The sequence below is a fragment of the Equus przewalskii genome, chromosome X (assembly GCF_037783145.1).
Source record: "Equus przewalskii isolate Varuska chromosome X, EquPr2, whole genome shotgun sequence".
NCBI lineage: Eukaryota > Metazoa > Chordata > Mammalia > Perissodactyla > Equidae > Equus > Equus przewalskii.
The window spans coordinates 66286999-66310254 of NC_091863.1; the positions used below are offsets into that span (position 1 = coordinate 66286999).

Sequence of the window (23256 nt, forward strand, 5' to 3'; positions counted from 1 at the left end):
TTTGGGTCTTCAAAGGAGGAGTTTGACTGGCCCTAGAGCCTGGATTGCCCACGCTGGGCAAGGAGCTGAGTCACAGCCCCACTCAGTGGGGAGAGTATCTCCCAACCCCATTTGGTCAGTGAGGTTTGTGAGAGCACCTAGAAGCTATGTAGCCCAGAAATGCTCCAGCTGAGAGGCGGGCAGAGCTGATCGCCCCCAAAGCAAAGTTAGTACCAGGCATGGAGGGTTTCCCTGCTATGTCCAGGGGGATTAATTCATGGCCAAGGCTGAGGGTAGCTCCCAGCCCCTCCTGACCAGAAAGCCTGCTTGGAAAAAATTGGGAGTTGCTTGGAGTGGCCTCTCTCTGTCCCAAGCAGGCAAGTGAGCTGAAATATAGCCCCACACACTGTGGCTCCTGGGTCCGATCTGACAAGAAGAGTTGGCAAGAACACCTGGAAGCTGTGTAATCAGCAGAGAGGCAGGCAGGCAGAGCTGACTGCCCCCCGTGGCAAAGCCAGTACCAAGCACAGAGGGCTCAAGTGATATGCCCAGGCAGGAGGATTAATTCATAGCCAAGGATGAAGGTAGCTCCTGGCCCCTCCCAACTGGAAAGTCTGTTTGGGAAAAGGTTGGGGAGGCCTGGAGTGGCCCCTCCCCAACCTGCCCCAGCAAGGGAACTAAGACATGGCCCCACACAATTTGAAGAGTGTCTCCTGGCATTATCTGACCAGAAGGGTTGGCAAGAACACCTGGAAGCTATATAACCCAGAAACACTAGCTGAGAGATGGGCAGGCAGAGTAGATAGTCTGCAGAGCAAAGCCAGTGGCCTTGTTTGGCCAGGGAACATGGGGCACAGGTTGGCTTGAATTAAGACAACAAAGAGCTTTACCAGCTTAAGAGCTGCTTCTCCCACTGTACCCGGGCAAGGAAACTGATTCACAGCCCTGCTCATTGCTGAATACAGCCTCCAGCCTGCCTGACCAGGGAACCTAACCAGAGCACACAGGAAGCTGCATAGCCGATCCAACAGCCCAGCTTACAGGGGCACTTGAGACAGAGAGCACAACCCATGGCTTTCTCTGTCTGCAGAGCAAAACCAGCGGCCTCATCTGACCAGGGAATTCAGTGCACACTCTTGCCTGATTCAGGTGCCCAAACAACAAACTGCACAGGGCCTGGGTCCTGACCTGCTGCCCTGCCAGGGCAGGGAAGCTAATTCATAGCCCATCTACTACTGAGCATTGTACCCAGTCCTGATCATCTAGTAAGCCTCACGAGAGAATCTGGGCAACCACAGAGCCCATCTTACAGCCTCACTTGGGTAGAGAACCAAGCCAGCAGTCTTATCCAACTGTCCTCAGCCAGTGGCACACATCCCCATCCCCAACCTCAGAGCTCAAACAGTTACCTTGCCCAAAAATAGACCCTAATAGCAGGCTCAGTCTTTCCAAGGACATAACCAGCAGACACTCCCTGAAACCCAAACTGAGCTGACTGGTGAAGAGCTATCCCTGCCAGAGCAAATCTGTGAAGTCTGGAAGAGGAGCCAATTACACAAATGTGCAGGTACCAATGTAAGAAATCAAGTTTTATGAAAAATCAGGTAAATATGACACCATCAAAGGAAAATAATAAAGCTCCAATAACTGACCTTAAAGAAGTGGAGATCTACAAACTTTCAGACAAAGAATTCAGAATAATTATCTTAAGGAAGTTTAGTGAACTACAAGAACACATAGACAGACAACTAAACAAAATTAGGAAAACAATCCATGAGCAAAATGAGGAAGTTCAACAAAGCAATAGAAACCATTTAAAAAAACCAGAAATCCTACAGTTGAAAAATACAACTAAACTGAAGAATTCAATAGACAATTTCAAAAGCAGACTCAACCATGCAGAAGAAAGAATCAGTGACCTAGAGGATGGGATATTTGAAATGATCCAATCAGAGGAGCAAGTTCAACATTTGTCCATGATAAAAACACTTAACAAATTAGGCATAGAAGGAACATATCTCAACATAATAAAGGCCATATATGACAATCCCACACCTAACATCACACTGAATGGTGAAATGTTGAAAGCTACTCCTTGAAGAACAGGAACAAGACAAGGGTGCCCACTCTCACCACTCCTATTCAGCATAGTACTGGAAGTACTACTAGAGCAATCAGGCAAGAAAAAGAAATAAAAGGCATCAGAATTGGAAAAAAAAGACGTAAAATTGTCTCTATTTGCAGATGACATGATTCTATATACAGAAAATCCTAAAAGTTCAACCAAAAAGCTGTCAGAACTAGTCAACAAATGCAGTGAAGTTGCAGAATACAAAATTGACATACAAAAATCAGTAGCATTTCTATACACTAATAATACATTTTCTGAAAAAGAAATAAAGAAACCAATTCCATTTACAATAGCATCAAAAACAATAAAATACTTAAGAATAAATTTAACCAAAGGAGGTGAAAGATCTCTATTCTGAAAACTACAAGACACTGATGAAAGAAATCAAAGAAAACACAAATAAATGGAAAGGTGTCCCATGTTAATGGATTGGAAGAATTAATATTGTTAAAATATCCATACTACCAAAAGTCATCTATAGATTCAATGCAATCCCTATCAAGACTCCAATGACATTTTTTACAGAAATACAAAAAACACTCCTAAAATTTATACGGAACTACAAAAGACCTCAAATAGCCAACGAAAGCCCTAGAAAGAAGAACAAAGCAGGAAGCATCAAACTTCTTTATTTGAAGCTCTACTACAAAGCTATAGTAATTAAAACAGTACGGTACAGGTATAAAAACAAATAGATCACTGGAACAGAATCAAGAGCCCAGAAATAAACTCAATCATATACAATCAACTAATATTTGACAAGGGAGCCAAGAACACTCATTGGAGAAAAGACAGTCTTTTTAATAAGTGATGCTGGGAAAACTGGATATTCACATGTAAAAGAATGAAGCTTGACCCCCATCTTACATCACTCACAAAAATTAACTTGAACTGGATTAAAGATTTAAATGTAAGACATGAACCCATGAAATTCCTAGAAGTAAGCATAGGAAAAAATCTCCTTGACATGGGCCTTGGTAATGATTATTTGGAAATCACACCTAAAGCACAAGAAACAAAATAAAAAACAAACAAGTGGGACTACATCAAACTAAGAAGTTTCTGCACAACAAAAGAAGCCAGTACCAAAGTGAAAAGACAATGGGAAAAAATATTTGCAAACCATATATCTGATAAGGGGTTAATATCCAAAATATATGAAGAACTCATACAACTCAATAGCAAAAAAACCCAAATTATCTCATTAAAAAGATGGGCAAAGGACCTGAATAGACATTTTTCTAAAGAAGATATACAAATGGATAACAAGTACATGAAAACATGCTCAACGTCACTAGTCATTAAATGCATTGAAAAGCAAACTCAAACCACAATGAGATATCCTCTCACACCTGTTAGAATGGCAATCATCAAAAAGACAAGAGATAACAAATGCTGGCCTGGATGTGGAGAAAAGGCAACCCTTGCGCACTGTTGGTGGCATTGTAAATTTGTGCCACCACTATGGAAAACTATATGGAGCTTGCTCAAAAAATTAAAATTAGAATTACCATATGATCCAGCAATTTCACTTCTGGGAGTATATCCAAAGGAAACAAAAGCACTAACTCGAAAAAATATCTGCTCCCCCATGTTCATAGCAGCATTTTTTACAATAGCCAAGACATGAAAACAACCTAAGTGTCCATAAATGGATGAATGGATAAATAAACTCTGTTATACATTTATATATACACATATATACACACACATATATATGTATTCCATGTATATATATATATATACATATATATAATGGAATATTATTTAGCCATAAAAAATGAAGAAATCCTACCATTTGCAACAACATGGATGAAACTTGAAGGCATTATGCTAAGTGAAATAATCAGACAGAGAAAGACAAATACTGTATGATATTACTTATATGTGGAATCTAAAAAAAAAAAACTTCAAACTCATAGAAAAAAGATCAGCTTTGTGGTTACCAGAGGCACGGGATGTGGGGAGGGGGGTTTGTAAGAAGGTGGTCAAAATATACAAACTTCCAGTTATAAGACAAGTATTAGGGATGCAATGTATAACATGATGACTATAGCTAACACTGCTGTATAACAAACAGGAAAGTTGTTAAGAGAGTAGATCCTAAGAAATCTCAAGGAAACACTTTGTTTTTCTTTTTATTGTATCTATATTAGATGATGGATGTTAACTAAACCTGTTATGGTAATTATTTCACAATATATGTAAATCAAACCATCATGCTGTGTACCTTAAACTTATACAGTGATGTATGTCAGTTATTTCTCAATAAAACTGGAAAAAGAACCCACTGTGAATTGATGGGTGACCTCAGGGAGGTAAATTAAGGAAATGTAAATGTGGAGTTTTAAGTATGTTACTTGTGCAAGATGAAGACAAAATACTGGATGTGTGATGGAATAAAAACTAATTTTTCTAATGTGCTTAGCATACATTAAATAGATGGTACCATCTATGTGGACCAGTGATCCAGGAAGATAGAACTGGGAAGAAACTGGGAACTTTTAGGGACATGTGAAATCAGAAAGAGAAGGAAACAAGAAAGATTGGTACTGAACTCACTGTGGGTCAATATATGCGGAAATGCAAGATGAGAAAAATCTAAGTAATAAAAGAGCAAAGGCTAATATTGAGAATACAGAGGGAAAACTGGCTGGGTTTGAATGCAGATTGCTTCAGGATCAGTTTTGATCTGCGTATTAGTTCTCTGTTGCTGCATAACAAATTACCATGGACTTAGCAGCTTACAACATACATTTATTCTGCCACAGTTCACATGGGTCAGGAGTCTGTATATGGCTTATCTGGGGGCTTTGTTCAGGGTCTCACAAGGCTGCAATGAAGATGTCAGGCAGGCCACATTCTCAGCTGGAGTTTGGGTCCTCTTCTGAGTTCACATGGTTGTTGGAAGAATCCAGTTCGTTGCAGCTGTAGAACTTAGGTTGTCTCCTCCCTCCCCACCCCCCACCCCATCTCTTTCCTTGCCAGATGTCAGCTAGGGTATCACTGTCGGTTCCTAGAGGCTACCTACAGTTGCCACGTAGCCCTCTGGCAGATCCTCTCACAACATTGCAGATTTCTTCAAGGCCAGCAAAAAAATATCTAGCTTCATTCTGCTAGGATAGAGTCTTATACAATGCAACCTATTGAAGGAAGTAACTATCCCATTGATGCTCCCTATCATTTTCTCCATATTCTATTGGCTAGAAGCAAGTCACATGTTCTGCTCACACTCAAGGGTAGGGCGTTATGCAAGGGACATGACTCACTGGGGGTCATTCATTATGGTGTGTCCAGACAAACAGCATGTTACCCCTTAAAGGGGACTAAAATGGTACTAAATGAAATAGCTCAGCTTTTCACTGTAAGGCAAAATGACCAGGAAAAAAAATATATATAGTGAGCATTAAAGCTTACAGGGTTATAGGAATCTTGGGATAGACAGATTAATCTTTTAAAACTAAGTGAAGTTAACTGAGTAACGTGACATTTTTCACTCATTCAACCAATTGATTGTTCGTTATGTACCGAGCACTGTTGTGGTAGTTAAACAATGATGAAAGAAAAGTTACTGCCCTTGCTCCATGGAGCTATAACACAGTGGGGGAAACATGTCAAACAAGTAAACACATGCAGAATTACAAATTGTGACAAGTGCTATAGAGGAATAGTTCAGAGAGTGGTGAGAGAAAATAACAAGGGTGGTGCAATCACCTTCAGTGCAGTGTGTGTGCCAGTATTACTCTTAATGATAGCCACTAAAAGAAAAGCAATAATACACAAGAGATGGAGAAGAGACTTAAAAGGGAAGAAGTGGGCCATAGCTCCCTGTCATGACTACCTCAGTCAAAAAGTACTAGCAATAATTTCCAAGAATTAGGGGCAAGATTGGAATTGGAAAAGACAAAGTAAAGAAAAAGTTGAAGTCAAGTTGATATTGATAAGGGTAGAAGATAGTGCACCAGACAAGACAGAATGTGCCCAGAGCTCCTTAGGAAATAGCTGAAGGAAAATTTCATCTGAGTTTCTTCTGACAGCTTGAACTTATCTTTTTCTCAAGAAATCTCTCATTGCACTGTGATTTAAAGGACACATAGAAACCAAGCTCAGCATTCTATCAAGCCATATTATTAAAATTGCTCTCATTGAGTAGATCTGTAATTTCCTAGTTGTCAAACTTAAAGGCCTGTTTTAAGACTTTCCCTCACTTGACATCTCTCTTGGCATTTGACACTCATTGCTTCCTGAACTCTTCCTTTGACTACCAGGGACCACTGTCCTGGTTGCATGCATATCTCTTTACTAATCCTCAAACTCCTCCCGAAACACCTCCAACTCTGTCCACAGCTTAAATGGTGTTATTTTCCAGGGTTCCAACTTGTCGGTGAATTTCAAAACTAATTTCAACTCATAAAAGTCTTTCTAAATCTAGACCAGCGATTCTAATAGTCTACAGAATATTGCACATTTATATTTCTAGCAGGCTCCTTAAAGACCTAAGTCATTATCTCTTCACTCCACCCTGCTCCTCTCCCATATTCTGTATCTCAGTGAATGGTATCATCTACCCAATCATCTAAGCCTGAAGTCTGTGAACACTAGAAGGTTCTTTTCTCTCCTTTAGTGCTCTCTCTAAATATAATCATGCACAAAGTCATACGGATTTTTGTCCTAAATCTAGGGTGACCAACTCATTATAGTTTGCTTGGGACAGTCTTGGTTTTAAAACTGAAATCCCACATCCCAGGAACCCCCTGTCCTGGGAAACTCATTACCTCTGCCACTGACTTAAGTTCAAGTCTTCATCAGTCCCTTCTAAATTATTGCTAACTAACTCCCCTGCCACCTGTCTCTCTATTTCAGGTTTAACTGTCACACTGCTGCCAAAGTTATTACCCTAAAACCAAATATGATCTTACTGTGGTCCAGTTTAAAAGACACTACTCAACCCTTATTGCATATAGGTCGAAGTCAAAACTAAAGAAAGCATAAAAGGCTCTTCATATTTTAGCCCCCCTCATCTCTTCAGCTTCATCTCTTGCTGATCTTGGCCTTGCACCCTATGTTCCAGCCATACCAAATATACAGCTTCCCAAGTATATGGTTGCCAAGCATTTATGGTTCCATGCCTGGAAAACTCTTAGTCATCCTAAAATATCACATTCTTCATGAAGCCTTTCCCAAATCTCTAAGCAGAGGTAGCACTCTGTCCTCCCAACAGCACTATGTTAATGCCTTCATTTTTGTACTAAGGTATCATGTTATAATTATTTGTCTACCTGTCTATTAGTCTTTCTCTCCCACTTGATTTTTAATTCATCCAGATCAGGGACCATCTCTTACTCATTCTTATATCCTTAGTACCAAGCACACAGTGCCTGCCAGAGACTGTTGGTCAAGATATATGTGTGTGTGTCTGTGTGTGTGTGTATTTATTTCTGAACCATTCTCTTACAAATGGAGAAGGTGATCAGCACAATGTTTTCCAATAAAAATAGAGAATTCTCAAAGGCCTACAATAGTCATACTTTCTCAGATCTGTTTTAAAATGGTATTTTTAAGTGCTCATGAACATGTTTCCTTAGGATCTCCGCAATAGAAAATCCATCTGTGAGTAGAGATTTTTAATTGTCAAAAAGTAACATGTTATGCTGAGAAAATTAAGTTTTATCATGAATCCCTATTATAAAAAAATTCTATAGCAGTGACAAAACTCTGGTTAGTACGACATAAATAATGTTGTTATAATAACATATGACGTTAAAACACTAGTGATGTAATATAACGTATGTGCGTATGATCATACAATAAAAGTGGGATAGTTCGTAAAAGCAACAAATTTAATTTTGCAGTTATACAGTACTAACAGTCATCACTGTGCAAGCTTAGAGTGTGAACTTTGGTACTATAATTTCAGAAAAAAGAGGTATTTGTTTTTCTTACGTAAATTTGTTCCTGTAATGTTTGCTTCTTACTTTAGTACAGACATTCTGGATTGCACAATATCTAAACTTGTCTGGAGGAACTGTATTACACGTACAGTGTTTAATGGTTACTCAAAAGCAGCCAACAATTCATTTGCTAAAAGAAAATATTTTTGTGTGTTGTTTTAAATCACTAAAATTTATAATGGTGATTAAACAGATTTTTAAAATGACTCAGATATTATATGCCCAATTTTCTAATACATAAGTGTATCTAAACAAGAACATAAATTTTATTAAATGCCATTTAATTATGTTTGATATTTTTAACTTCCTTGCAGAGTTCTTCCACACCAGGAGTTCCAAAGTCAAGCCACATTCAAAGAGAGAGACAACAAATTGGATATCCAAGTTCTGAAGAGCCAGAAATCCCTTATAGGATAGGACGTGCAAAAATGAAATTCAACTATTAAAAGTTTCCTGCAGAAAAATTATATATATAGATAGATATAATCATCTAATCATTTTAAAAGCATACTCAAAATACTTAAAGAAAACACTATGAGTATTATTTACCTATGCTGTAAACTATACTTTACCTTTCTTTCTGTATTTATGCCATCAATTTTTATCTCTTTATACCTGTAACTTTTCCTCCCACCCCCATGGCCACAGAGAAAAACTTTCATTTCCAATATCCAACTTCATTAACTCAGCAGGGATGGCAAATACTTGTTATCTCTAAAATTCAGCATAACACTTGCTTACTGATTTATGACATGTATCTCTATAAAGTGCTCAGTGAAATGCATAGAAGGTTGGTTGCAAATTACTTATAGAGAATATTAAATACTTTTTAGTTACCAGATAAATCTAAGGAATTGCACCAAAGCATCAGTATATAAATAATGAATTTTGTTTGAAATGTACAACTTGATTATAAATTAATTTCTTAAAATAAACTAAGAATTGCTAAATGATTTCTGTAAAGTGAGTGGTGCAGTGGAATGATCCCAAGATCTTGGTTCCTCCTTCCTCTATTTTCTTTCTTCCCTTATTCCTTCTTCTCTCCCATTATCTCTCCTTCTTTTAAAAAGGACTTACTTCACACCAACTATGTGCCAAGCATTGGTTAGTTTCTAAGGTACAAAGATGAATCTAAGGTAGTCCCTGGAGCTCAGACTGGTAGAAGAGACTGAGACAAAAATCACTTACTACTATCCAATGTGATCATTACAATGATAGAAATGTATACAAGAAAGTAGGAAATCAAAGAACAATTAACCAAGCATGGGAGAAATGTGATGATAATGGTGGAGAAATAAGGCCACAAAAAATGGTGATGCCTAAGCTGTCATAAAGCTAAGTAGGAGTTAGCTTTATGAAAGGAGGTTTGGAGAGAGTTTTTGCAAGAGAGAGAAAGAAAAAGAAAACAGAAGTGAAAAACAACATGGAGTATGCAGGGAACTTCAAGTACTGCTGGAGTGTAAAAGTGAGGAAGAGAACAGAAGAGGTAAGGCTGAGGAGTTAGCCAAAGACTAGGTCACGGAGGGTCTCATATGCCTTGTTAAGTAGTTTAGACTAAATCTTATTGGTTATGTGCATCCATGGAAGGTTTTTAAATAGTCATAATCAGATTTTATGATTTAGACTGATCACTCTGATCACTGTGTGGAGGATGGATTTGAAGGAGATAAGATGAGAGGCAGGGCGACTATTAAGAAGGCAAAGATGATGAGTACTATGACTGGAGAAGTGAGAAAAAAAAACTGAGAGGAAAAACAGATAGAAGCATCTTCTTGGAAGTAAATTGACAAGACCTGGAGGCTCATGAGATGTCACAGATGGAAGGAAGAAGTTATTATGTCTGAAAGGATGTTGGCACTATTCATGGAGGTAAGTTTACCTCCTGTTAACAGGTCAACAGGTCAGTGAGCAGGCTGGGTGGGAGTAAGAGAAGGAAAGAGCTGGACATGTAGGGGCAGATTAATGCCACTGTAAACCCATAACTTCCAGACTCAACTGGGCCATTAATATCACCCAGCCATCGGACCACGAGATAGGTCACTCTCCAACTCCCCACAGTGATTAGTTTACACCTTTCCTGGAGCTTTGACTCATTCCCTACTCTTACAATCCCGTTCTCAGGAGATGACCTCACCTTGTAATTTAAAGAGTAAATGGAACCCATCAGATGAGAACTCCCAAACCTACAAATGGTCACGCATTCACTCTCTTATTTCAAGCTGTCTCACATCCCATCTAAGGGCAACCTGTTCTCTGAATCCCATCCTCGCCTGCCTTTACCTGGACCTCGCTGCATCAATTATCTTCCTTTTCTCCTGGGTATCTTCAATTTCTCTCTCTACTGGCTCCATCTCATAAGCTGAAAAATACACTAAACTTTAAGAAAGACAGAGAACCCCTCTGTGGAAGCCATGAGAATGTATGTCACAACATCTAACAAAGGGCCCAAGCTACTCTGCTCCCAAAATCTATCCCTGCATTTGCCTGGAGACTATGCTTCCCCCAGGCTGCTCCTAGCTTATGCCAGAGAGAAGGAGGGATACTAATGTTGGTCCATTTCTGAGAGTTACGGGACCCCTCTGATAGCTTTGGCTTGAGGACTCCCTAATGGCTTTGCTGAACTCCCCTTAGATGGCACAGCAGTCTTGGACACTTCCTCCCAACTTTCCTTTCCTCTCTCCTCCACTCAGTCAGACTCTCAGTCTTTTCCAGATTCCTCCCCATTTTCTCTCAACAGGTATTTCCTCCAACAAAACATCCTTGCACAGTCTAATCCCACCCTGATGTTTGCTTCTGGGAGGGCCTAGTTATTTAACACACCCCCTTAACACCAATTTCCCCTTCAACTTTACTGTTCTTTCCTTCACAGTCAAGCTTCTGGAACGAATTGTCTTTACTCTCTGCCTTCATTTCCTTCTCTTTGCCTCATCCCTCAATTCACACCAATTTAGCTTCAATACCTACTACCACATCCAAATTACTCTTACTGAGGTCACCCATCGCCTCTTGGTCACAAAATCTAATATATGATTTTTAATCTTTATTTTACCAGTCACCAGAATTCATCACCAATGATCCTCTTTGAAACATTCTCTTTGGTTTGTGAGGCTATGCTCTCCTTGTGTTATACTTAACTCTTTGCTCAGCATCTTTTGCTGGCTTCTCCCTCTACTCAACTCACTAACCATTGGAGTTAGGCCCTTTTTTCTTTTAACCCTGTTCATTCTCCATAAGCAATTTAATTTGACCTCATTATTTTAATTATCATCTGCAATAACTCTCAATTCTATATCTAAACATCTTCCTGACCTTCCTATGTGGCCATCTGCCTATTGGACATCTCCACTTGGGTATCTCAAAAGCATGGAAAACTCACTATTTCTGAAAGTGAGGTCATCTATCTAGCGGCTTGTGTTAGTTTTTTATGGCTACTGTAACAAATTACTGGAAACTTAGTTGGCTTATAACACAAATTTATTCTCTTAGATTTCTGTGGGTCAGAATTCTGACATGACTCTCACCAGGCTGAAATCAAGATATGGGCATGGCTGCATTTCCCCTGCTCTAGGAGAGAATCCATTTCCTTGCCTTTTCTAGCTTCCAGAGGCTAGCCATATCTGTTGGCTCATGGCCCTATTAAAGGCAGCAATGGTGGGTTGAATCCTCATACAGCATCACTCCAAACTCCTCTTTTGCCTCCCTCTTCCACTTTTAAGAATTACATAGGGCCTACCTACATAAACTCAGGATAATTTCCCTATCTTGAAGTCAGCTAATTAGCAACCTTAATTCCATCTTCAATCTTAATTCCCCTTATCATTTAAGCTAACATTCACAGGTTCCAGGGATCATGGCATGGACATCTTTGAAGGAGGGGCATTATTCTGACTATTGCATTGTTCAAGTCAGAAACTTGAGAGTCACCATTTACTGTTTAATCTCTTTAGCACCCTGTGTCTTTTAAGATTACATTTGTATGCAAGTAAGAGGAAACCTGGATTCAGTACCTTCAACGCATATGTTTATTTATCTCACATAATATGAAGTCCTGAAGTAGGCAGTCTAGTGCTGGTGCAGAAACTCAAAAATAGCATCTTTCTAGTCCACTCTTCTCAGCAAATGGCTTTCATCCTCAGCATGTCACAACCATCCATAGTTACAAAGTGGCTGCTTCACCTACAGCTTCACATCCAAGTTCAGGAGGAAAGGGTAATGGCAAATGAGTAAAGGAATGAGACAGAGCACTTGTCAGCTATCTGTCTCTTTTAGAAAACTTTCCTGGATGTCCTACTCAGCAATTTCCCCTTATATCTCATTGGCCAGAACTGGTCATATGGCCAGTCCTAATTGCAAGGTATTCTAAATTTATAAATGAGTAAGTTGCTCTGATCACAATGCAGGTTTTGTTAGCAAGAGGGAAGGACAGAATGGATATTGGAATGGTATCCAGAAGTGTATGCCACTTGCCCCAAATATAATGCTAACCCATGTAGTACTTTTTTTCTCTTACAGAAAGGTAGACGGGGATGAGTAGATGGGAGACTGACTTAACTGTTTCTCCAGCTAGGCTGTTGTCTCAAGAAAATGTTAAATTGCCGCTTAGTACTCCACAGTAAAGGTGTTGCCATTCTTGTCAATAGCTAGAGAAAATGGGGTTAATATGATTGTTCCAAAGTTGGAGGAGGAAGAATCTAGCATAGTAATTCTGGCTGCTACTCTACTCTCTCCATTGGATAAGCGGTAAGATCTGATTAGGCCTCCTTTGTAGAGGAGGTAGAAGCATGTAGCTACTCTCTAAAACTTTGAAGAGTGAACCAAATGGACCACCCTTATTCCTTAATTACTCAATCTCTCTGTTTCTTTTTGTCTCTTTGTCTCCACTACTCTCTTGCTCTACTCAGTCTTTCAGCACCCCTTTCCCTTTCAGCCCCTTTCCTCACTGGCCAACTTTCTGGGTCAGTCTCTCCTGGAAAGAGACCTACAGAAATGATCAAGTCCTAAGACCCCTTTCGGGTTTTTCAAATTCCATGGCCTCCAGTGTTGAATGTAACATCTGTTCTGATTCCATAGATGGAGTGGGAATGAAGAAAATGTAGAAGTCTTCTAGTCTAGGCTACAATGAAGCTACTTCTTATTTAGAGTATCTAAAATCAAACACATTTCTCCACCCGAACTAACATTATGGTAAGAGAGCAACTGTCCCTTCCTAGATTTAAGATACATCACAAAGTGTCCTACACTAACTTGTCAACTATTGGTCCTGTTCTTCAGTCATCTCTTCTCAATCCCTGGCGGAGAGGGAAGCGAGGAGGAAGAAAAAGAGAAGAAGTAGCTGACGAGTGTCAGTTCACTTGCAATGTATCTGGCCTCCAATCCCTATCCCTTCTGCTTCCTAAGTATATCTCAAATATATTCCCCTTTCCACCTTTATCTAAGCACTCTGCTGCAAACCTAGTCTAAGACACCACCACCTTTCCCCTGGACTATTGCAACAGATTTCTAATTGGGCTCCCAATAACTACTTGCTTCCAACCAATCCTTTTGCCACAGTACAGCCAGGGTAATATTTTAAAATGCAAATCTAATATTATTACTTCTTTCCTTAAAACCCTTCGATAGCTTCCAATTACTCTAGAATTAAGCTTCAAATCCTTACCATACTGTATAAGGTCCTCCAAGATTCCAAGACCTAGGATCTCTGTCTCTCTGTCTCTCTCTCTCTATATATATTTACATCTATACCTATATCTATCAAGTGTGTGCTAGCGTGTAAGATTTATGGTACACGTACCAAGATGTAAGTGCAAAATGCTTTACATGCATTATCTTACACAGTCCTCACAAAGTGCCTATGACATAGGTAATATTATTTTTCCCATTTTACAAATAAGGAAATTGAGGCTTCAAGTAGTTTAGTAACTTGCCTGAGGCTACACAATTAGTACTAGAGCCAGGATTCAAACACAACTAGCCTGACTCCAAAGTTTGTTACTACTGCAGTATACTCTTTCCAGTTTCTTCACACACCGCTATCCATCTTTCTCTCTGCTCTAGTCATACTGGATTTTCAGCTTCTCTTTTAGGGCCTTCATATGTGTAGCGCCCATTACATGGATAACCTAATCAAAAATAAGTCCGTGACATTCAGACATTTCTTCTGTGGAAGATGTGGCCATCCTGGAAAAAAGCCTCTAAGTTATGCTGGACCTGAAAGAGTTCCTGAGAGGTTGAAAGTTTTGTATGAAATGCCACAGCGTCCAGGATAGGAACAAGATTCAGGTTGATGAAAGCTTCCTTTACTCATCCTGAGAGTCATGTAGGACCAGACCCTGGGTGGTAGGATTTCTGTAGATGTTTAATACAACGAAAGAGCAAGCTCTAGCTGGCTCCTGCAGATATAAGCAGGAATATACATTGGATGTTGAGTATTGGTCCCCTCATGATGAGGATGGCATAAGAACATAGTCTGGGTAGTTAGAGATTTTGTCTGTATAAACTGAAGACATCAGAAGCTTCTACTGTAAGTGCTAGAGTCACAGCAGGAAAAGACCCAGGATAGTCAAAGGCATAGTGTATTTACAGGAGATAATATAGCACAGTGGTTAACGAGCTAGATAACTCTGTAATCAGCTTGCTGCATTAAAATCCCAGCTTTTCCACTTACTAGCTGTGGGACGTTGGGCAAATGACTTATCCTTTATGCTCTTGGCACTCCAAGGAATAAACATCACGTTTGAATGTACAGTATATGCTTAACTACACCTTCCTTAGCTGACCTTTCCAAATTTTGCACACAAATACAGTATTTACTCTTTTCAATCCTGTCTGTTTCTCTGGTGTATGCCACCTGGATTGTCTGATTTAACTACCTAATTATGAAATTACAGTCAGGTCTGTTTTGTTGACTCCTACAACTACCTCATAGTGACAAAGGCAATTTGTTTTTTAATTGCTTCCTTTTTTTCCAAAGACGATTTTGGTTTGTCTTTCTGACCCTGTCAAGCAACAATCATAAGTCCTTATATTCTTTACTCCTCATGACTAAAAGAGAGACAAAAAAATAGCACAGGTAACAGTTTAAGACAGTAAGTACCCCCATGAATAGGTTCTCAACCAGGAGAGAATTTTTTACTGAACTCTCAAGGAATAAAAGATTCCACTTACGTAACTTTTTTAACTAGAAATTTCTAGCTAAGATTATTTTTAAGTTTATGCACAATAGCTCTTGTTTTAGTTATCCTTGAAACAGCTACAACTTTATAGTCTTGGTTACAAAGTTGTTCATGCTGTTTTCTGAAGGACTATTCATCCCTTCTGGGATTTTTAACTGTTTCAGAGGAATTTTCTATTTTTCCTCTACTGTTAAGCTTTTATCTTGATAGATGTTTTGAGTACACTGTATATTTAGTTATGATTAGTCTAGGTAGTACATGTTCAAGTTTTGTGCCTTCACATCATCTGGTTGAGATACTGTGACAGTAAAAATATTCTATCTTAGGAATTATGCCATGTCCTTGCTCACAAAGTTTGTTTTATGACAATTGTAATCTGGAGACTTGGTAGGATTAGGTGAGTGCCTGGCTGGGAGTTTTATTAGACTGGAAGAGGGATAACATTTTGAGTAAGGCAGAAAAGAGAATTTCAGGGAAGTCAGCTAAGACCAAGAGATGCAGGTAGACGTGATAGGGCCAGAGAGAAAAGAGAGGTCAAGTTTTCAGTTTCTTTCTCTATAAAATGAAGAGGTTAGACTACATGACCTCTCAGCTCCCTTCCAGTCATTATGTCGCATCATCCAAATCCTGGAGGATGAGCCATGATAAGGAGAATAGGTCCAGAAAGTGGGTCAGATCTAGGAGGACAATGACCAGAGATCAGAAACCCAGGCTTGCTGACTGGGGAACAAAAATCCTAGACCAAAGAATCAGGCCACAAAAAGTTGCTATCTAATTATGGGATCTAAGTGATAGGCACAGGGATCAGCAACAAAAGAGACACTTGATACTGAGCCAAACACCTTTTTAGGCAGGAACTTCCTACATGCCTCCTGCCCAGGGTCACTCAAAATAGTTTTCAACATAGGTGCAGGCTTGAATCTGTAGACACAAAAGTAGAAGTGACTGTCCGAAGAAATGGGCTAGAAGAACAGGGGGAAAGATTGATCTAGATAATAGCCATCATAGTAATTATCTCTGTCATAGATTGGAGATGAGTTCAAAAGGAAAATTCCTACCTAAAGCTTATCTCCTGAGTGACTTATGCAAAGCCTGAAAAATTACTAGATCTTACTTCTAGAAAGAAAACACTTTTCTTTCTTTTAGCAATGACTTTCTATTGAGATATATTACAAGACGTTTTACATTTTCATGTTCTTAAAATGCATCCAATTTTGTAGTGGGCCATTATGCATGAATTTGAAAAGTCTGGAGCTTTCAACATTCGTAAAGAAATCAGAACATGTTTTGTCTTTTCAAAAAGTTCTTGAAACTCTGTAGTCCTGATACACTTTCCAGGCTTTCCCTTCTGTGTTGTCAGAAAAAGGACCAGTTATTATCCCCAAATAAGAGACAAAAATTTCTGTGTTAGTTAGAAGCCTGAAATTCACAGAATTGTTTTCCTTTTAAGAAAGCTGAGAGTTGGCAATGGCATGCTCACTTTTCAAATACAGGACTGGTGAATATATTAAGATTTCTGATGGGAACCCCAAATTTTAACTGTATAGTATCTGCTTAGGTAGATCCATTTAAAATCACCTATAACAGGGGCCGGCCCAGTGGCGCAGCAGTTAAGCTCACACATTCTGCTTTGGCGGCCCGGTGTTCACAGGTTCAGATCCAGGGTGTGGACCTACGCACCGCTTGTCAAGCCATGCTGTGGTAGGCATCCCACAAATTAAGGAAGATGGGCATGGATGTTAGCTCAGGGCCAGTCTTCTTCAGCAAAAAGAGGAGGATTGGCAGCAGATGTTAGCTCAGGGCTAATCTTCCTCAAAACAAACAAAAAAAGACCTATAACACACGTATATTACCTGTTTTTGAATCACATAATTAAACTGAAGTATTCTACTATATATTAAATTACTTTATTGCCCAGGGCTCCTTGAAGCAACAGTACTTATCACTAGTGAACTCATTACTGATATTGTGGAACTCCCTTGGTAGCTGTAGTAGGCTAGTATTTCAATGCCCAGAGCCTTATCTTAACAGATATAACCAGATCTGTCACTACATTAACATTCTGATATTTTCTCTGTAAACACTGCAAAATCATGTATTCAGATCCAGAGGAAAAGAATATATTCTTAAGTATAGGAATGAAGAAGGCATTATACACTTTTATGCCTCTGGATGTAGAGGATGAATGCAGGCACAAATCATAGTAGGGAGTATACTGCCTACTGCTTTCAGATTACAAAATGAAAATGAAGTGTTCTTTATGGAAACGATAACACTGGGAGAGAGAGAGAGAGAAAGATTGTTTACTAATTTCAGTGCTTTTCTTGCCTTCCTTTGTAGCTCCACTTCTGGCTATTGGTTAAAAGCTAATAAATTCTTACTATGTGCCACACAGTGCTAAATGTTTTTATGTTGTGTTGCCATTTCAAAGATGAGGAAACTCAAACATGGCGAAGTGAAGTCACTTCTCTAAGGTCATAGTCCTAAGTAGCTGAGGAAGGTCTTGAATTCAGATCTGACTCTAATGTCAGTGCTCTCAACTACTGTGTTAGTTTCCTGTGGCTGCCATAACAAATTACCACAAATTGAGTGACTTCAAACAATAGATATTCTCTCACAGATCTGGAATACAAAACCATGAATTCAAGGTGTCGGCACAGTCACTTTCCCTGCAGAGGTTCTAGGGGAGAATCCATTCCTTACCTCTTCCAGCTTCTGATGGCTTTGGGATTCCCTGGCTTGTGGCCATATCACTCCAATCTCTGCCTCCATCTTCACATCATCTTCTCCTTTGTGTGTGTCTCTGTCTCCTCTTCTGTGTCTACCTTAACAGACAAGCAAGATCCTTAAGCTAATGACATCTTTTGCCATATAAGCAATGTTCACAGGTTCCAAGGATTGGCTCATGGACATACCTCGTTGAGGCCCACCATTCAGCACACTACAACTACTATGATACACTTTCTCCTATTCAGTTTCTTTTGTTCTCAGAGATTGACATTTTAGCAGGCATTGTTAATTTCATAACCAATATCCCCTTCACCTTTGCTAAGAGAATCCCAATTTTGTTTTTGACATCTAAGGTTGTCCCTGTTTTTCCAGCCTCCTTTGCAGCTAGTTCCAGCCAATGAGATTGAAGGGGGAGTATGATGGGGAGAGGGTTCTGGGAAAGTTTTTGCCTTCCTGATAAGAGGAGACAGACTTCCCTGGTCCTTACACTATATCAAGAACTCCACTCCTGAATATTTATCCAAGAGAAAGGAAAACTTATGTTCACACAAAAACCTGTAGATTAATAGAAGTTTTATTTATAGTAGCCAAAATTGGGGGTAAAAAGCCAACATCCTTCAACTGGTAAATGAATAAACTGTGATACATCTATATGATGTAATACAATGATAAAAAGGAATCAGTTACTGATACATGCAACAACCTGGATGGATCCCAAAGAATTATGCTGAGTGAAAAAGCCAATCCCATACCGTATGGTTCCATTTTCATAACAGTTTTTGAAATGACTACATTTTAGAAATAGAGGGCAGATTAGTGGTTGTCAGGGGTGGGGTTGAGGAGATGGGAGAGTTTACCGTGATTATAAAAGAGCAACAAGAGGGATTCTTGTGGTGATGGAATTGTTCTGTATCTTTAGTGTGGTGGTGGATAACAGAACCTACACATATAATATTGCATAGAACTAAATTCACACACACGCACACACACAAATACAAATAAAAGTGGGTAAATACAAATAAGATTGGTGCATTGTATTAATGTCAATTAATACAATTAATTGCTATATTGGTTGCTATATTGTACTACAGTTTTGCAAGATGCTACCATTGGGGAAACTGGGTGAAGGGTGCCTGAGATATTTCTGTATTATGCTTTACAACTACATGTGAATCTACACTATCCCAACAAAAGTTTCAATAAAAACTTCAGTGTTATTGTATATTTATAGAGGGCTAAAGGATACAATAGGAGGAAGTACCTAAACCTGCCTTGGATGTTGAGAAGGGGAAAGACTTTGTATTGAAAGATATATCTAACCTGAGTCTTGAAGAATGAGTAGGAACACTTTGGTTAGATGGAGAACAGATATAGAGGATATTCCAGGAAGAGAGACTAGCAGACAAAGAGATCTGAGAGAGCATGCTGGATTGAGGGAACTGCAAGTAATTCAAGTATAGCTGAAACATAAAGAGCATATGCAGGAGATATCTCTTTTCTTGAAATGTTCAACTTTAGCAGTAGTCAAAAAGGATCCCTGGCATTCAACACTATGATACACAAGAATCAAAAGGGAACCCCAGAGCTTTCTGTTCTCCAGGAATTTAGGAAGGAGCCACACCTTCTAACCTGATCTCTACCTTTTCATTACATGAATGAAGAATCAGCCTCATATCTCTCTGTCTTGCAGGATCCTCATCTCTCTCCCTCTCACAGTCAACACTCACAGCTTCACAACCATTACTTGCTCTGAGATCATCAGGATCAGCTCATTACACCTTTTATCTCTGTTTACTTCAATCACCTAAAGAAGTCCAGAAATTCCAAATCCTGAGACTCTAATCTGCATACAACTCTGCACATTCTCCTTTTGACCCTTTTCCCCACTCATCACAACCTCCTAAGTCTCTTCTACAGTGTCTACTGGAACTTACAGTTCATCACCAGAAAAATTCTCTATATACTCAACCTCTTTTCTGAACATTCCTTTTACCTTCTTGATCTAGGAATGCTAGCTCTCATGAAGACAATGCTTCCCAGAAAGTCCTATCAAGTAGCAACTGTTTTCTTTCCTGTATCTTTCAAATCCTAGAGGTGGGTTAGATGTCCTACTTACACCTTATTGTCACTTCAAGACCATACACTCACTCTCTTCCCTAAACACTCCCCAGCTTAGAATTTCAAGTCATTCATTTATTCATTCATTCACATATTCATTCATATAATAATCATTTATTGAGCAGCCTACTATATGATAGGTATTATTCTAAGAGCTGGGGATACAATGGAAAAAAATACATTCAAAATCCCTGCCTACATGGAGCTTATATACTACCCCTCCTTATTGGAGTTATACCAGTCATTTCTTGAGAAGATTAGCTTCTGGCCCACTAACTGTCATAACACTTAATGATTTCAATATCTAGATTAATGAAGTTTCTAATTCCTTGGCCTCTCATTTCCTTGATCTTTTCTCTTCCAGGGATCTTGTCCCTCATTTCACTTCAGCCATTTACTCCCCTAGTCTTTCCCTAGCCCTAGTCATTATCCTCTCCATAATCTCAATTTTTAAACATTCCACTATCTGATCAACACCTCCTATCTCGGCAGCACACTCCTTTTTAGCACCTTGACTTTTTAAATTCTTCAGTCTTCACAGGATATGCACTCCTTTGACCCTATCAGCTTTTCACTGTTCCTCATCATTCTCATGCCTTCACTTCCCCCTTTACCTAATTCAAATTCCATGGCTCATGATTATAATCAGTTCTGGGCACATACCATCAACATTCTTGCCCTTTCCTTGCTTGTACTCATCTGCCAAAACTCAATCCTGGTTAAATCAACTTCTTTACCTACTTTTACCTGCATTCATGCAGCTGAAAGTTGCATGAGAAAAGCACACAATCACACTTACTAGTCTCCAGATTCTTGACCATGAACCTTGCCTGTGCTCTTACTACTACCTAGCAATCATACTAAATTTCCTTAGTCCAATCATGTTCCCACTCTCCTACATGTCGATTTCATATCTTCTCCTTTTCAAATCTCCAACATCGCCTATCTCTCCTCACTTTAGCTGATGACCTTCCTGCCTATTTTACTCTGAGAAAATTGAAGCAATCAAAATAAAACTTCCAACTGTACAGTAGTGTAACCTTATCAGGAATGAGGGGAAGTTTCTCATTTTAGAAGTATTCCAGTTAATTCCAGAAACTCTTAATGAATTCATAGGTCTAAGCAAAAGTCATCAATTGCTGCTAACATCTTAACAAGAGAGGCAACTGGACATTATGTGCCTCCTGATGGAAGTATGCAATACCATTTACGAAGTATTCTTGCAAAATCCCAAATCTCACTAAACTTCTAGAAGAGAAATTACAGAGAACGAAGAACATGTTAAAAGTGACCATGAGGATGCAAGCAGAAAAATCTAGGCTGTGGGAGATTCTATAGGACAAAATACTCAGTTTTTTTCAACAAATAAATAAGGGAAAATAGTTGGAAAGAGAATCTATAGATTAAAAGTGACTGAATACACACATCGACCAATTGCAATGCATAGACCTTATTTGGATCCTGTTTCAAACAAACATTGCTAAGAGACAATTGGAGAATTTTGAACACTGGAAATTTGATGATATTAAGGAACTAATCTTTTAGGTGTGGTAATGTGGTTATAATTTTTAAAGAGCTACCTTTTAGAGACATATAACGAAGTATGTATGGTTGTAATAATATGACATGTGGGGTTTCCTTCAAAATAATCTGAGGAAAGGAGAGAGTATGGGCGGGGCTATAGGAAAAACAAGATAGATCACGAACAGATAATTGTTAAAGCTGGGTGATGGGAACATGGAGGTTCATTATCCTATTCCATGTATTTTTATATATGTTTGAGCTTTTCCATAATGAAGAAGTATTAAAAAGAGAGATTTTCCACAAGCAATCAGAAGAGAACATCCTACTGACCTACCTGCAACAGTGCACACATATTCTGCCTCCCTCTCGCCATTATTCATGCTCCCCGGTAAGGCAGATCCCTTCGTTTCTGCACTGGAACCCCTTCCCTCTTACCTATTCAAAGATGTCATTCCAGTAATTCTCATTTTTCTCACCTGCACTATTAATTTTTCCCTCTCTACTGGGTCAGCCCCAATCCACATATAAACATGCTATAATCTTCCACATTAAAGACACCCTGTATCTTCCTCCAGCTATTGCCCCATTTTTCTGTCTTTTTAGAGTAAAACTCTTCAAAAGAATGTTCTACATTCATAGTTTCCAATTCTTCCCATCCCATTCTCTGGAATCCATTCCAACCAGGCTTTTACTCCTACCACTCCACTGGAACTCCCACTGACCTCGATGTTGCTAAATGCAGTGGTCAATTCTCAGTCACCATCTTATTTGAACTATCAGTAGCATTCGATGCAGTTGATCACTCCCTTCTCAAAACACTTTCTTCATTTGGCTTCCAAAGTAACATACTCTACTAGTTTTCCTCCTTCCTTGCTGTTATCTCCTCAGTCTCCTTTGGTGTTTATTCTCACTTTTCTGATCTCTAAACAATTCACTTCCATAGAGTTCAGTCCTTTTCTTTTCTATCTACACTCTTTCTTGATCATCTCTAAATTTTATATCTATATCCTGGACTTTTCCCCTGAAATTCGCACTCTACTTGGATATTGAACAGGCATCACAAACTTAACTGATCCACAACTGAACTCATAAAAAACACGCTTCCTTTCTATAGATTTCCTCATTTCTGTTGATAGCAACTCCATCCTTCCAGTTGTTCAAGACTGAAAACTTTGGAGTCATCCTTGACTTCTCTCTGCCCCACATCCAATCCATCAGTGAAACATTTTAAGTCTACCTTAAAAATATATCTAGAATCCAAGCAGTGGGTAGCACCCACTGCTACCACCATGGTCAAAGCCATCATTATCTCTCATCTGGATTATTGTAATTACTTCCTAAATGGTTTCCTTGCTTCACCCTTTGCACTGTTGTAGTCCACTCTCAACACAGCCGCCAGGATGATCTTTTTAAAAATATATGTCAAATCATGTCACTTCCATAGGCAAAATCCTCCATTAGGTCTCCATTTCCATCAGAGAAAAAGTCAAAGTTATTATAATGGTAAAAAGCCCACAATCTGATCCACGTTTATCTCTCTGACTCCAGCCACACTGGCCTCCTGGCTACTGAGTGATATACTAGCCAAATTCCTGTCTGAGAACCTTTGCTGTTCCCTTTACTTGGAATGTTTTTCTCCCAGATATCCACC

The 23256-nt window shown here is 39.1% G+C and overlaps 2 protein-coding genes across 14 annotated transcripts in view; one reads left to right on the plus strand and one right to left on the minus strand.

The window, feature by feature from the left end:
• The window catches only part of LOC103555354 (uncharacterized), a 76590-nt gene extending 67576 nt beyond the window's left edge, over positions 1–9014 (plus strand). For all 3 annotated transcript variants that reach the window (XM_008526824.2, XM_070603990.1, XM_008526823.2), the window contains one exon: positions 8376–9014. In XM_008526824.2, the coding sequence (XP_008525046.2) occupies positions 8376–8507 (132 nt within the window). In that variant the 3' untranslated portion in view covers positions 8508–9014. The remainder of the gene's footprint in view (positions 1–8375) is intronic.
• SATL1 (spermidine/spermine N1-acetyl transferase like 1) overlaps positions 1–23256 on the minus strand; it is a 123142-nt gene that overhangs the window by 90907 nt on the left and 8979 nt on the right. For 8 of the 11 annotated variants that reach the window (XM_008526822.2, XM_070603981.1, XM_070603985.1 and 5 more), the window contains one exon: positions 17937–18058. The gene's annotated coding sequence lies outside the window, so the exon portion shown is untranslated. The remainder of the gene's footprint in view (positions 1–17936; positions 18059–23256) is intronic. The other 3 variants (XM_070603989.1, XM_070603979.1, XM_070603987.1) reach the window with 1 other exon arrangement.